At 41.5% G+C, this 16,003-nt stretch overlaps 2 protein-coding genes across 2 annotated transcripts in view; one reads left to right on the top strand and one right to left on the bottom strand.

Annotated features, from left to right (window-relative positions):
* The window catches only part of RPGRIP1 (RPGR interacting protein 1), a 72,385-nt gene extending 61,419 nt beyond the window's left edge, over positions 1-10,966 (top strand). The window contains exons 24-26 of the mRNA XM_034994807.1: positions 5,021-5,105; positions 8,047-8,177; positions 10,854-10,966. Of these exons, the coding sequence (XP_034850698.1) occupies positions 5,021-5,105; positions 8,047-8,177; positions 10,854-10,966 (329 nt within the window). The remainder of the gene's footprint in view (positions 1-5,020; positions 5,106-8,046; positions 8,178-10,853) is intronic.
* Positions 10,967-11,246: 280 nt separating this feature from the next.
* SUPT16H (SPT16 homolog, facilitates chromatin remodeling subunit) overlaps positions 11,247-16,003 on the bottom strand; it is a 39,805-nt gene continuing 35,048 nt past the window's right edge. The window contains exons 23-26 of the mRNA XM_034994808.1: positions 14,418-14,547; positions 13,436-13,565; positions 13,232-13,309; positions 11,247-12,568 (exon numbers count right to left, since the gene is read on the bottom strand). Coding sequence (XP_034850699.1) covers positions 12,423-12,568; positions 13,232-13,309; positions 13,436-13,565; positions 14,418-14,547 — 484 coding nt within the window. The 3' untranslated portion in view covers positions 11,247-12,422. The remainder of the gene's footprint in view (positions 12,569-13,231; positions 13,310-13,435; positions 13,566-14,417; positions 14,548-16,003) is intronic.

Below are 16,003 nucleotides of genomic sequence, written 5' to 3'. Positions count from 1 at the left end.
GTTAAGTTTATTCCTAAGTATTTTATTAATTTTGGTGCAATTGTAAATGGGATTGATTTCTTAATTTCTTTTTCTGTTGGTTCATTATTAGCATATAGAAATGCAATGAGGGGTGCCTGGGTGGCTCAGTCAGTTAAGTGTCTGACTCTTAATCTCAGCTCAGGTCTTGATCTCAGGGTTGTGAGTTCAAGCCTAGTGTGGAGCCAACCTAATAAAAATAAAAAAATAGTAACAATAATAATAAAGAAATGCAACAGATTTTGGTATATTGATTTTGTATCCTGTGACCTTACTGAATTCATTTATCAGTTCTAACAGTTTTTTGATGGAGTCTTTAGGGTTTTCTATATATAGTATCATGTCATCTACAAATAGTGAAAGTTTTACTTCTTCCTTACCAATTTGGATGCTTTTTATTCCTTTTTCTTATCTGATTGCTGTGGCTAGGACTTCCAGTACTGTGTTGAATAAAAGTGGTGAGAGTGAATATCCTTGTCTTATTCCTGGTCTTAGGGGGAAAGCTCTCAGTTTTTCACCATTGAATATGATGTTAGCTGTGGGTTTTTCACATATGGCCTTTATTATGTTGAAGAATGTTCCCCTTAAACTTGCTTTGTTGAGGGGTTTTATCATGAATGGGTATTGTACTTTGTCAAATGCTTTTTCTCCATTTATTGAAATGATCTCTTATTGATATGATGTATCACATTGATTTATAAATATTGAAACACCCTTGTAGCCTGGGAATAAATCCCACTTGATCATGATGATTTTTTTAATGTATTGTTGAATTTGGTTTGCTAATATTTTGTTGAGGATTTTTGCATCTTTGTTCATTACAGATACTGCCTTGTAGTTCTCTTTTTTTGTAGTGTCTTTATCTGGTTTTGAATTTTGATGTTTTCCTGCCTCTTCTATTTTTTGGAATAGTCTGAGAAGAATAGGTATTAATGCGTCTTTAAATGTTTGGTAGAATTCCCCTGTGAAGCCGTCTGGTCCTGGACTTTGGGAGTTTTTTTGTTACTGATTCAATTTCATTTCTGGTAATCAGTCTATTCAAATTTTCTACTTCTTCCTGAATCAGTTTTGGGAGGTTATATGTTTCTAGGAATTTGTCCATTTCTTCTAGGTTGTCCAATTTGTTGGCATATAATTTTTCTTAATAATCTTTCACAATCCTTTGTATTTCTGTGGTGTCGGTTGTTTTTTCTCCTCTTTCATTTCTGATTTTATTTGAGCCCCCCCTTTGATGAGTCTAGCTAAAGGTTTATCAATTTTGTTCATCTTTTCAAAGAACCAGCTCCTGGTTTTATTGATTTGTTCTATTGGTTTTTAAAGTTTCTCTTTCTTTAATTTCTGCTCTGATCTTTATTTCCTTCCTTGTACTGGTTTGAGTTTTGTTTATTCTTTTTTTAGTTCCTTTAGGTATAATGTTAGGTTGTTGGTTTTTTTGTTTTTTAATTTTTCTTGCTTCTTGAGTTAGGCTTATATTCTTATAAACTTCCCTCTTAGAACAGCCTTTGCTGCATCCCAAAGGTTTTGGACCATTGTATTTTCATTTGTCCCCATGTATTTTTTTTTATTTCCCCTTTGATTTCTGGGTTGACCCATTCATCGTTTAGTAGCATGTTATTTAACTTCCATGTATTTGTGCTCTCTTCAGATTTTTTCTTGTGGTTGATTTCTAGTTTCATAGCATGTGATCAGAAAAGATACATGGTGGGGCACCTGGGTGGCACAATTGGTTGGGCGTCCAACTCTTGGTTTCAGCTCAGGTCATGATCTTGGAGTCATGGGATCAAGCCCTGAGTTGGGCTCTGCACTCAGTGTGGAGTTTGCTTGGGTTTCTCTCTTCCTCTCCCTCTACCCCTCCCACTTGTGCACTCTCTCTCTCTAAAATAAATAAATCTTTTAAAAAAAGAAAACTGAGCCTGGGTGGCTCAGTTGGTTAAGTGACTGTCTTCAGCTCAGGTCATGATCCTGGAGTCCCAGGATCGAGTCACACGTCGGGCTCCCTGCTCAGCAGGGAGTCTGCTTCTCCCTCTGACCCTCCCCCTCTCATGCTCTTTCTCTCTCTGATTCTCTCTCTTTCAAATAAATAAAATCTTTAAAAAAAAAGAAAAAAAGAAAAGATACATGGTATGACTGATATTTTTGAATTTGTTGAGACTTGTTTTGTGGCCTAATATGTGATCTATTCTGGAGACTGTTCCATGTGCACTTGAAAAGAATGTGTATTCTGCTGTTTGGGGATGGAATGTTCTGAATGTATGTTAAATCCATCTGGTCCAATGTGTCATTCAAAGCCACTGTTTCCTTGTTGATTTTCTGTTTGGATGATCTGTCCATTGATGTAAGTGGGGTTATGCATATGGTTTTAAAATATCAAATAGGCGGGGCGCCTGGGTGGCTCAGTTGGTTAAGCGACTGCCTTCGGCTCAGGTCATGATCCTGGAGTCCCAGGATCGAGTCCCGCATCGGGCTCCCTGCTCAGCGGGGAGCCTGCTTCTCCCTCTCCCACTCCCCCTGCTTGTGTTTCCTCTCTCGCTGTCTCTCTCTCTCTCTGTGTCAATTAAATAAATGAATAAAATCTTTAAAAAAAATAAAAAATAAAAAAAAATAAAATATCAAATAGGCCTAGAAAGATTTTTAATTAAAATTGAGCAGTCCCGTTTTCCATCCCTTTTCCACAGATCACTCCCTGTCGTCCTCCCCATTCTCCTCAGTCCACCACACACCTTTTCACTTTTTCTACTATTTCTTGTTATTTAACTCCATGTTTCTGAATAATGTTTCTGTTGCAATTTCCTGACTCACCAATTTTAAATATTATCTGCTAACTTCCTATCGTGACACATAAAATTTATTTCTCTTACACTATACCCATTTTCTCTTTCTCCCATAGAGTTGGATCATAACTTTCATTTAATCCAATCTTAATTGTTTCTATTATTATGGATATGTAAATATTAATTCTTCAGAACCAAGTAGTATGCCGTGGTTATAATCCTTTTTTTATTATTTTGTTTGTCTCAATTTTTCGCTTGCTGTATCTTCATTATGCCCATTGTAATTCTTTTCACATCCTCCAACAGCCTTTCCAAGTTTTCAAATAATCCAAACCTGTCAAAAAATATATCAATTTTTTTCCTTGAAGACCTTTCTTCAGCCCACCATTCAGCTATTATCCTACTGCTGCAATTTGGAGAATTTGATTTAATTCTCTCCTATACTGGATTTCTTGTCTCCTGGGTTCTCTGTCATCCTCTGATTCACTTTTATATTTTAATGGGTCATATTTTCCAGTAGCTTTTAAAGAAAGAGTGCATTGGAAGGAAACATTTTGAGACCATCATGCATGCAGTCTCTTTATTTTACCCATATATTCAATTGATAATTAGACCAAGTATAGAAATCTATTTTGAAAACATTCTTATTCAGAATTTCGAAGCAGTTGGTCCATGGTCTTCGCCAAGAGTCTAACCTTTGTATGAAAACTACCTCTACCTGTCCAGAAGACTTGAACATTTTATCTTTCTCTTCAGTGTTCTTAAATTTCAGGATAATGTGTATATTTTTCCTGTAATTGTTCTAGCCATCCAGGGGGCTCTTTCAATCTGGAAGCTTATGGCTTTTAGTTCTGGGAAATTTTATTGCATTTCTTTGATAATTTTGTCCCCAGGATTTTCTCATTTTCTTAGTAGAGTTTTTGATCTTCCAAATTGATCCTCTAATTTTCTCATTTTCTTCCTATAATCCTACCTCTACTTTTTCTATTTGGGGGAAATTTCCTTAGTTTTTTTTAAGATTTTATTTTTAAGTATGGCTCAGTCAGTTAAGCATCTGACTTGATTTCGGCTGAGGATATGTTCTCAGGGTCATGAGATTGAGCTCCCCATCAGGCTCCACACTGGGCATGGAGCCTGCTTAAGATTCTCTCTCTCTCCTTCTGCCCCTTCCCCCATTCCCTCTCTAAATAAAAAAAAATAAAGATTTTATTTTTAAGTAATTGCTGCATCCAATGTGGGGCTCAAACGTACAACCCCAAGATCAAGAGTTTCATGCTCTACCAACTGAGCCAGCCAGGTGCCCCCTCAAATTTCCTTAATTTTATCTTCCAGTCATTGAAAATTTATCTTAAATTTCTAAGAACTGTTTGTTGTTGTCTGTTCCTCCTTTTTTTTTTTTTTCCCCTTAAGTATATCCTTTCCTTATATGAGGTAGAAGTTTATTTCTTACCTGTATAAAATGAATTCTGAGGGGGGGCAGTCCAGGACTGAGGATATGTGATTCTGTCAGGATCCAAACTCCTATCCTGTCTTCTTATCAACCTAGTGCCTATCTTCCATCCTTTTGGTGACCCTGTCACCCTTAATGGCTGCCAGGGAAAGGAAGGATGCCTCCCAGTTGAGCCTGTCAAGCATGTTTCACATAACACAATAGCCAGAATTTAATCGTGCAGCCAAACCCAGCTAAAATAGAGGCTGGAAAACATAAGCTAATGTATTTGAGGCTGCAGCATTCCCATATAGAAATGAGGAGGAAGGGGAGGGCGGGTGTTGAGAGAGGCAGCTTGAGTTGAACCTGCTGCAAAACTCAAACTCAGTCTCCTGGGGTTCTTCCAGCTGTAGAGTGGTGGAAGCACATTCATCTTGGCACAATGGCAGAACAGCATTCAGTGCAGATCCTAAGGCTTCCTTTTCATCAGGGTCGACAAACTTTTTCTTAAAGGGCCAGGTAGTAAATATTTTAGGCTTTGTGGACCAAATGGTCTCTGTCACAGCTATTCAACTCTGTCACTGTAGTTGGAAAGCAACCATAGATAATATGTGAACAAATAGGCATTGGCTGTATTCAGTAAAAACTTTATTTACCAAAACAGGTGGCCCACCCATGAGCCCTAGCTTGCCAACCTCTCTTTTCTATCATGGTTTTACATATACCACTTATGAAAGTCTTAGTGCCCAAATAGCAACAGCGTATGATTCTTTGCTTTTCTCCTCTCTTATCCTTAATACAGTGATAGACCTGGACCCACTGGAACAAAAAGGCCGAAGGCAGTTTCTGTTTGCCATGCTGAACAGACAAGATCCTGAGCAAGGACGGTAAGCATCTTTCCACTTTGAAAGAAGGGAGATACCATCCACACAGGAGTTCAGGAGTTTAAGTTTGGTTTTGTGCTGATATTGAATATTCGAACAACTTCTTTCATATTAATTTACTGAATGGATTTCTCATCTCTTTGAGTCTGATTCATTTTTACAACTACCTGATAAACTGTATGAATCTCATCGGTGTAGTTCATCTCTCACCCATGCCAGCCCCCTGATAAGCACGATTTTTGTGGCAGCAAGTACTTGAATACTAACAGTGCTCTATGAGGAATGGCAGGCGAGAATTCTACCACTGAACCAGCAATGCAGGCGACTCTATGAGGAATGGAAAAAACCCTTTGACATTCCCAGATAATTTATTTCCCACAAACACAGTACCATTGCTAGCTTACCAAATACTATGTCTTTATAATATTAATTTCAGATTTAGTTGTTTTTTTTTTTTAAGTGGGCTCCACACCCAGCATGGAGCCCAGTGTGGGGCTTAAACTCATGACCCAGAGATCAAGCCCTGAGCTGAGATCAAGTGTCGGACGCTTCATCGACTGAGCCACCCAGACACCCCTCATATTTAGATTTTTAAAATTATTTCTCTACAGGATTACTTTGACTTTGATATAACTGAAATAAATTCTAGGCATACTATCAATTTTAGGAAAGTGTCCTTGTTATTCCTCTAATCTGAAGAGGCCTCCATTTAGAAGTTCCCGATGAAATGCACAGGACATAAGTTATACTAAGAAAATTATTCGTTGTTTAGCTAAAATTTGAAATTCAAATTTAAATAGGCATCTGTTTGGGTTTTTTTTGTTTTTGGCAAGATCTAGCAATGTTGCCTCCTTTTCAAGTGTGTGGGTAAGAAATAATACAGGGCTGGTGTTTAATTTGCATTTACTTTGTCTCCAGTCAGTCATAGAAAGGACTGAAAAAGGAGCCACTGAAATAAACAGTGAATCTGACTCTGGTATCACTGTGCACTTAAACAGAAGCTGACTGGTAACTTTTGGGAATGGAAAGCGTTTGGTTGTTTCCCTTCTGCATCAATGTTAAATTTAGTTATTTTCTTTTCTTCTCGCAGCATTCCTAGAATACGCTCTTCCTTTATTCCCTTACAGTGGTAGCTTTTTTTCTTTTCATAACCTCCTATTCAATTTTAGATTTTGATTGATTTTACCTGTTTGCCAGTGTCGTACAGTGGACAGAACATTGGCTTTGTAATCAGAGAGGCCTGGTTTTGAATCCTGACTCTTCCACTTACTAGCTCTGTGATCTTTGGATATTACTTAACTTGAAGGCTTGTGTGAGGATACAACTGAAATAATGTAGTTTATCTAAAGCATCTGGGAGGCGCCTGGGTGGCTCAGTCAGTTAGGCGTCTGACACTTGGTCTCAACTCAGGTCTTGATCTCAGGGTTGTGAATGAATGAATGGATGGATGGATGAATGAATGAATGGATGAATGAATGCCCTGTACCTAGAAAGGGGAAACTTGGGGTCAGGGAGTCAGCATTATCCCTTTGTATTGTTGAAGTTCTCAGTAAGGATACAGAAGCATCATCACAAATGAATATTGCCTCATGAGCTAACAATGTATCACTTTCAGAATTTCTTTTTAGCTTAATCTTGCTTAGCTGTGATTTTAAAAGCTTGAATTTTTAGTCCTATTCTTGCTCCCTTACCACTATTTGCCACCAGTATTTGCTTTTAAAAAATTAATAGGGATATAGAATGTCCAGAATAGGCAAACCCAGAGAGACAGTCGATTGGTGGTCTCCCGGAGCTGAGGGGAGAACGGGAAGTGGCTGCGTGATGGCTGTAGGATTTCTTCTTGGGGTGATGAGCATGGCCTGGAATTACTGGTGATCGTTGGGCAACACTGTGATTTTACTAAAACACACTGAATTGTACACTTTAAAATGGTTAAGATAGTGAATTTATGTGTGAATTTTATCTCCAAAAATCAAGTAGGGGGCGCCTGGGTGGCTCAGTTGGTTAAGCGACTGCCTTCGGCTCAGGTCATGATCCTGGAGTCCCGGGATCGAGTCCCGCATCGGGCTCCCTGCTCGGCAGGGAGTCTGCTTCTCCCTCTGACCCTCCTCCCTCTCATGCTCTGTCTCTCATTCTCTCTGTCTCAAATAAATAAATAAAAAAAAATCTTAAAAAAAAATCAAGTAGGTACTAGTTTCTAGAATTCCTTCTTTGCGGGGCTGAGTCAGAATGATGAGTGCAGTGGACTACTGGCCGCTTGCTCTCTGGTGCCCTGTCTCCAGACTTACAACTCAAAGGGATATGCTTCTTATACATTTTGCAATTCTCTGTCCCTTCTGTTTTCCTTTGCTCCAGCTTGATACCCAACTTTTATTTAGAAATCTAAGAACTCTTCTAATTTCCTGTAATCTTAGTTTTTGTGTGAACACCTTCACTGTCAATGACAAATCTTTCATCAGAGTTGTAAGCTCTCTTACAAGGCAACCTAGCTGAACAGTCTTTTGTGGGGTTTTTGTTTGTTTTAAAGATTTTATTTATTTGTCAGAGAGCGCACAAGCAGGGGGAGCGGCAGGCAGAGGGAGAAGACTCCCCGCTGAGCAGGGAGCCCGATGCAGGGCTCGATCCCAGGACCCTGGGACCACGAACTGAGCCGAAGGCAGATGCTTAACTGACTGAGCCACCCAGGCGCCCCTGTCTGAACAGTTCTGAGACAACTTGATCAACTACATCATCTTGAGTCTTAGTTCCCTCTTCTCCAGGCCTATCATTACTTTAAAATACACCAATTCCTTACTCTTTCGCCATTATAGTTGTGTAAAGTGGAGGCAAGGGAAAAGTGATTCAGGGAAAACGCTGTGTTATGTAGGATTACTTTTATCCTCATATATGTATTTTAAGGCTTACAGTATCAGCAGTACTGAGTTAAATGGAATTTTTCCTTTAGTTTAAAGTTTACAGTGGTAAGTGATCCTATGGACGACGAAAATAAAGAATGTCAAGAAGTAGGATACGCATTTCTGGAACTGTGGCAGCTCATGGAATCGGGAGGAGATGGTGTAGAGCAAGAGCTAGACAGTGAGTAATAAATGTTCATGCTTCTCAGTTTCACTTATTTCTAAGGAAATCAGCCTCATCACGAATACTCCTGTTTTACCTTCAGTATATAATTACCACTATGAAGTTGATGATGTAAATTGGATCAAAATCCCTACAGCTGTATTTCTTTCTAGATCGAGCATGAGAGTAGTCAGTTGTATATTTTAGTCCATGTACCCCATGACAACTGGAATACAATCTTTTATGAATCTCCAGGGTTTGAAATCAGGGAATTTTGAAAAGACCAATTCTTTTAATTTCAGTCAGATTTAAAGATCAGAATTCCTCATTTCTCTTAAGCATATAAGGTTTGTAAAGGCAGCACACACCCTCCTCTTGTCATACAGTCTCTTCCACAGACACCCACTCACCTGCTCCCTCACAGCTCATGGTATTTGTTACCGAGGTTTTTGGGGTGGGTTTTTTTTTGGTTACCAAACCTTAACCATCCTGCTTCAGAAGTGTCTGGACTGTATCCCCACTTCCACCCCATTTCCATCTGCTACAGTGTTTCTTTACAAAAAATTTGATCACCATTCTTCTTAAATCCATTTTTAACACTGTTCGCTGCAAGACTGGCATGCTTTAAAAGTATCTGCCTCTGAAGGGGCCTGTCCTGTCCAGTCCGCCCTGCTCTTACCCTGCGCGCCTGGGGTTTCACATTGACCTTATCTGCGAGGCTGTAGTAGGCCCCGAAGATTACCCGCTGGACCAGTGGTTTTCAAACCGCCAGTCTTAGCCAACCAACCAATGGGTGGTGAAATGAAATTAGTAAGTCATGACCAGAACTGGGAACTGTAGTAAATATCAGAGAGCTCTGCACATAGATTATTTTGTGACACTTTCTTATGTACCTGTGTACTGAGACATGATATAAAATTACAGTAAGATTTGAGGAATACTCTTCAGACCAGGGGCTACAGAGTTCAAACTAGCTGGTAGACAAGAGTCTTCATTTTATTCCTCTACTACCTTTCCAGCTGAGGTACTGGGCAAGTTGTGTAACCTCTCCGTGCCAGTTTTCTCAACTGCAAGGTGAGAAGAACAGCAGTTGCTCCGTAGGCATGTCCCGAGGACTGAGGGAAGGCTTAAGTGGAGGCTTGCGGAGGGAGAGGAGTGTTTAGGAGGGCGCTGGCTCGCTGGCTCGGGTCTGTCACCTGTTTTCCGGCTCGCCCTCCCAAGTGCGATTCCCGTCCCCATTCCCTAGACATGCTGTGCTCTTCCTGGCTTCTGGGCCTTTGTACAGAAGGAACAGCCCCTGAAGCCTTTTCTAGTTGTGACCTTAGCATTTCTAAAGCCAATGAATACGTCTCCATTATTTTGATTTTTTGATCATCAAAAGAAAAATTTATAGTAATGTCTTTATTACGGCTGCCCTTCCTTCCACTCAGACTTTAATCGTGTTGGTCTGATTTGAAAAACAAAACACTGCTTTCCAGCCCTGCAGCTCCCTTCTCTCTTCGCACTTTGGAACTCGGGCTCCTGGGAACACCCGCTGAATGGGCAGTCAGAGCCATACTGCTCTGGCACCGCCCGCCCAGTTGAGATCATGTTTTCATCCGGACGCTTTACTGACTCTGTTCTTACCAGTTTCCTAATTGTCCAACCCAGTGAGTTTCCGTATTCATCCTACTTGACCTTTCTGATCTCTAATATCATTGCTCATTCTCCTTTTTGAACGCCGCTCTCCCTTTTTTACACCATTTGACTTTACAGATCACTCTGTGGGGGATCCTTCTGTTTCTTTACAGCGTCTTCTCCCCCGGTTTGAACGTTGGGGTTCTCCTGGTTCAGTTCTTGGCCTCTTTTTTTCTCTCCATCTACCCTCTTCCTGGGTGTTTGCATTCACTCCCAGGGTTTTAATTATAATCTTAAAATTATCTCGTATCTCGGTTTCCAGTCCAGATTTTTAATAAAATCTAGACTTACAGTAGACCAGTAGACCAAGAGTCACTACTTCTATGTTCCCTTAGTACCTAAAACTTGACTAGCCACCATCCAGTTATCCAAATTAGAATGGTCATCCTTGATTTCAGCCTACTCCTCACTCCCAACATTTAATCACATTTTTAGCTCTCAGATGTTCTGAATCTGTCCTTTTCTCCCCATCCCATTATACTTCAGACTCCTTTCTCTCCTGAATTACTGCAGCAGCCTCATAACTACCCTCCCTGATCTACTCATGCCCCCAATTATATTCTCCAAATAATGGCCATTTTTCTAGACCCCAAATAAAAATCACCACTTTCATACTTCGGTTAAAACCAGATCCCTTAGAAGACAAACAAGGCCCTTTATGATCTGGCCCCAGCCTATCTATACAGATTCACTTTTTTTTTTTTTTTTTTAAGATTTATTTAGAACATCTTAAAAACTTAGCTCAGGGATTGTCTCCAGAAAGCCTTTTCCAATTCCTCCATCCTGGCTTAGGTGCCGCTTCTGCATGTTCCCAAAGCACCCGGAGTTTTCATCAGAGCCCCTTGCATACCGTACTGACTGTGCTCTCCCTTCTGTTCCGCTAGACTGAGCCCCCGAAGAAATGAGGCAGTGACCTGTGGTGTCCCCATCCCCTCACATGGCACCTGGCAGTTGTTTAAGTGTTTCCTACTTGAACGGTACTGCCGCCTGACCTGTTTGCCTTTCGTCTCCCAACAGTTGTCAGCCCTGAAGATCAGGCCACCCAAATAGGAAGGCTGAAGGTGTCCCTTCGAGCTGCCGCCGCCCTCCACGCTGTTTGCAAGGAGATGACAGAAGATACGTTTTCTTGAGGGAGCAAGTAGTATTCCATTCTAAACTCTCGGAGGGAACCATAGTAAAAAGTCTCTTATAAAGTAACTTGCTATACCATGAATTTGGTTTACTGTGATGTCTGGTATCTCCCAACCTAATGACAAAAGCTTAGAAGGACGAAAGTGAATTTCTGTGATCCTCCCTGGACAAAGGCATTATTCTCTAACGTCTCAGCACTCTTGCAGGTGAGAAGCAGGCCTGCTTTCAGGAACTGCAAAAGAACGGTCACAAAAGGTGAATTTACAAAAACAAAACAACAACAAAAAAACCCACAGTTTATTTATCTTTTAGTTTTTCCAAAATTGAAAATATCAAGTCCTACTGCTAAGGAGAAAAAAAACAAACAAACAAAATCCGAGACCCCTCCCCTCTTAAAGTCACAGAACACAGAAGGAACTGCAGTGGGACAGGTGGGTGCAGAGAACCAGGAGGGGGAGGATGGCGAGATAAACTCCCCAAATACTTAAAAAGCTGTTCAACAGAAACTGTGATAAATACAGGACAATGCAAGACAAGTAAAAATAAGGAGCAGCAGTGACGAGAGGCTGTGTTGTAGACGTGGCCTCCCTTCCTCTTCTCTTTTCTCATCAGGGTATTCTAGGCCCCAGGCATGGCCTGCCCCTTCCAGATCTAAATGTTGATTCCTCTGAGCCTCCTTTCTAGGTTTCACTAGAAGCAGTGCGTGAGGCACAACCATTCTTCCTCAGATACATCAGAAAAGAAACAGTGGTAATTTTGCTTCTCCCATGGTACCATGTGTGAATCTGTGAGGAGGAAGGACGAAACCGAGCCAGGGAGTGCCACTGCTTCTCAGGTCGTCCGAGGCAGCCGAGAGAGCTCTATCTGCAGGAGGCGAAAAAGCAGGACGACTCAGACGGACGTACCGGCCCGCTCTGCCTCACTAGCTCAGGCTGGGTGGTTTATCACAACTACTGGCAAATTCCAAGAACCTTTTCTTGAGTACTGCAAAGATGGGACGTAAAGAGAGGTGAGGAAGGTCATGGCAGCAGGGTAGGATGGAGGCTCGGATCTGCTGGTCAAGAACCATGGTACAGGTAGTTAGGGGTCACCTCGTACCAGTGTCTTGGAAATCCAGCTTTGCGACATCAGAGAATCAGATGTCAGAAGCCATCGATGTCCTGGCAGAAGGTGGCGGGAAGAGAGGAATGAAACGGTACTTAGCAACAGCGGAAGCCTCTGCCCTTCTTCAAGAACACCTCCTCCCTCGCCATCTGGATGGGGCCACTGGCACGTGTCCTGGTGGGCCTGGAATTCCCCGAGTAGATTGGTCCACACAAATGGCCCCCTAAACCCATAAACACAAATGGCAAAACTTCAAAAGGAAAAAAAAAGGAAATATACAGTTTCTATGTCATGTAAAATTTGTAGGGGTTGGCTGGATAAAGAATGGAGCTGAGGACCAAAGTTCCAAAGTTACTTCCTCTTTTTCTTGGGGGGTGCAGAGCTGTGTCTGGAACCACGGTTAGAGCCACGGCCTGAACTGTGCACAGATGCCTTCCTCTTCCGGCTCATACTTCGACTCTGTTCTTCTTCTTCCTCGTAACGACTTTCACGGTCCGCTAAATAGGGGAGAGGGGCACTACTGGTTAGCGGCGGGTTTGCTTGGATACCTAAGAGTACGTGACGGCATGCGCTACTCGGGTGTGTACTCGGCGTCAAACTTCGGTTTGAATCTGTTAATCTCCGTCGCTTCTGGGTTGTGTGATTGATTTTGGGCAAGTACTTAACCTTTCTGAGCCTTGGTTTATGTATTCATACGACGGAAAATTGTTTTACGATTAAATGAGGTCATCTATGCAAGGTACCTATCCCAGTGCTCGGGACCCAGTAGATGATATTTCCCTTTCACCTTTTAACTTGTATCTGGCGTCTGGTTTCAGAGTAATTAAACTAGTATTTATAAAAACAATCCTAACCCAGAAGAGGTCCAGAAAATTAGACTATTATAGGACACATTTGGAAACTGGCCTAATTCTGGAGCCTTCCAAGACTATGTGGCTACCCCAGGAAGAAAGCATCGGTTAGACAGAGTCACGCCACTTGGAAGAGTGTGGACGCATTCTAGAGCTTCTCTGCTCCTCTGATGAAGTTGTAGCTGTAACTCCATGTGAGTTTTACAGTGTTCTTTTGCTATTTGTTATTAGGCAAATAGCAGCTCAAAATACTAAAATCTGCTAGAAATCTGTGCCTCAAAAATAAACAACAAACAATAAAAAATTTACCTTTTCGGGCTTCTTCCTCCAGTTCATCCCAATCCTTTCCACTCTCTTCTTCACTGCCCAGTGATTCCTTGGAATAGTCTAAAATAAAATTAAGCATTAGTCTTCAGACAGGAATGAAATGCCAGAATTCTTCCCTCCTTTATGAGTTTCCAGAAATGACATTAGATGAGAAAGCCATGAAAAATTTTCCCTATACAGACTAACCTGATTCTTCGGCTTCTGATGAATAATCTTCATCACTATCCTCCTCCTCCTCTTCATAGTCATCCTCTGAAGGATTAAAAGTCTCATCTTCGATTTCAGACTCTGAATCCCCTTCCTCAGCATCACTGCCCTGGTGAGTCAGCATAATACTATTTACTGGGTTCTTTTTTTTAACATTCACTTGATTAATGAATTAATTCAACCCATTTAGCACACCAGCATTTTTTTTTTTTACATGAAAAAAATAAAACCCAAAACCCCCGAGCAACCAAAAGATAAAAGGGCTAATTTAAAATTGCTAGTTAAGTGCAATTACTAGATAAATATCTAATTCGTATTTCTTTAAGATTCACTTCACCCTTCCTTACCCAGGAAAATTAACCACAGAAATACTCTTGGTGGGCGCCTGGGTGGCTCAGTTGGTTAAGCGAATGCCTTCGGCTCAGGTCATGATCCTGGAGTCCCGGGATCGAGTCCCGCATCAGGCTCCCTGCTTGGCAGGGAGTCTGCTTCTCCCTCTCCCACTACCCCCTCTTGTGCTCTTTCTCTCACTCTCTCTCTCAAATAAATAAATAAAATCTTTAAAAAAAAAAAAAGAAATACTCTTGGTAATAATGCATTATGCAGAGGTGGAAGAACCACTTCTTAGAAAACAATTTTTGCAGAACGCCCTGAAGTTACACCTGAAACTGATATGCTGTATGTTAAATATACTTCAGGTAATAATAGTAAGAAGTAAAAATGCCCTGAAGAATTTTTTCCCAATACTAAGAACAATTCTGCAATTTCAAAGAAATCTGAGTGGCTACCAGTCCCCAATTTATCATCTACCTGTAAAACTAACCTGGAGAAACAATACAGTAATAAGAGCAAGCTCCCACTCGGTCTGCTCCCTTCTGTGCTACTTACATGGCATTTCCTAGCCGCCCAAATGGTAATGGGCACCACCATGTACCAGAAAAGAAACCCCACACTCACGCACCTCACCCTCAGGCTCTAGGAAAGACCAGCCACCTTGTTCGAAGAAGCCCTCGGGGTCATCGACAATGGTCTTCATGATTTTAGTCCAGTTGAGGGACTGCACTCCTTCTGTGTACTTTAGGTCACAGGAACTGAGAGACAGGACATTGTGAAGTCAAAATCAATTCTCTGTATTTTCTGAGAACGCACCTTGTCATCTTGCTCATAAACATCTCTTAAGGTAGATAACCTTTTCCTCAATATAGGAGAGCAGATATTCTTTGCACTATGCCACCAGAATAGACCCAAATGGCTGATAGTTGGTCTCCCAGACACCAGCCCTCACGACAGCGCAGCATTCCAAATAAAGCAACTTTGTCTCTTGAACAAAGCTCATCATCTTTTTGTTTGCCATTTTCTTTCTTAAGCACCAACTTCCCTGTTCCTCCTTTAGCCTTTTCTCCTCCTCACCTATGCCTTCCCCTCCCCGACTCACTCTTATTTGCACGTAGTTTCAACTTCTAACCATTTCTAGGATTCTTACTTTTCAGCTCTGATCATTCACACCACTGCAGTTCAGAAACAGCAGCTGGCCCTAGCTTTCCCTCCCCAGTCTTCCACTGCCTTCTTATGTATTGCTTATTTGATGCAGGATCTATTTGAAGGTAGGGATAAGTTTTCTGTTTGTTTAGTACCGAAAGTACCCTGTATCGAAATGTTCAAATGACTTTATTTACTTCTGTTGAGGAGAGCTCAATCAACTCAAGTGGGCGGGAAGGAAGAGAAAAGGAAACCAAAGACATGACAGTAGTGAGGATCACAAGAAACCTTCGGCACAAAACCTAACTGGGAACCGCTGCCCTACGTCCGTCACCGGCACTGCATCATACACACTGTGACTTGCGCTTCTAGCCAGGGTGGAGTAACGAGGACTAGATTTACCTTTTCACTTTTAAACAACTAGAACACCAAACGAGATATGAAACGGCTTTCAAACACTGGCTAAAAAGCAGCACAGGACTATAATCCCCTTAGGAGGAAACATACAGGGTTCTGTTTTAGAACTACCCAAGTTTTCTGCCTGGAGGCGGCTCCCAGGCTGCTATGCAGGGAAGGGGAACCCAATCAGAACCTGAGAGAGAGAAGGATTTGTGGAGGCTAAGACAGCCAGAATTTTGAGGCAGGAGTACTGGAGGAGAGAGTGACAGAAAAAGCTCTGGAAATGTGCAGAGGGATCCCCTTCAATCTTTGGCCGAGAGCATATCTCCAACATGCATGAGAGGAAGCTAAGTAGAGCTGGGCAAAGCAGCAGGCCAGATAACTCCCAGATCTCACACTGAGCTGGAAATACTTCCTGCTGTACCAGCTTCAGGGGAAAAACCTTATTAATACACAGTGAATCCGAGCCCTCGAAAGAGTACTGCCTCAGCAATGGGGTAAATTGGTCCTAGACCAAAAAGCTGTTCTGAACCAGCACTAGTGACATCTGAGAACAAGTTCTGAAAGATCAAGTGGTATCCAAATCACTCAACTACACCTAGAACGAAATCTCGAAAAAGTTTTAAAAACCTAGCACACAAAAATGTGTAGTAACTCTGTTTGGCAGTT

This window comes from Mirounga leonina, unplaced genomic scaffold, assembly GCF_011800145.1.
Source record: "Mirounga leonina isolate KUSES-001 unplaced genomic scaffold, KU_Mleo_1.0 Mir_91, whole genome shotgun sequence".
In the NCBI taxonomy this organism is placed as follows: domain Eukaryota; kingdom Metazoa; phylum Chordata; class Mammalia; order Carnivora; family Phocidae; genus Mirounga; species Mirounga leonina.
Note: the sequence above shows the minus strand (reverse complement) of the source record. Positions and strands in the feature narration are given on the sequence as shown.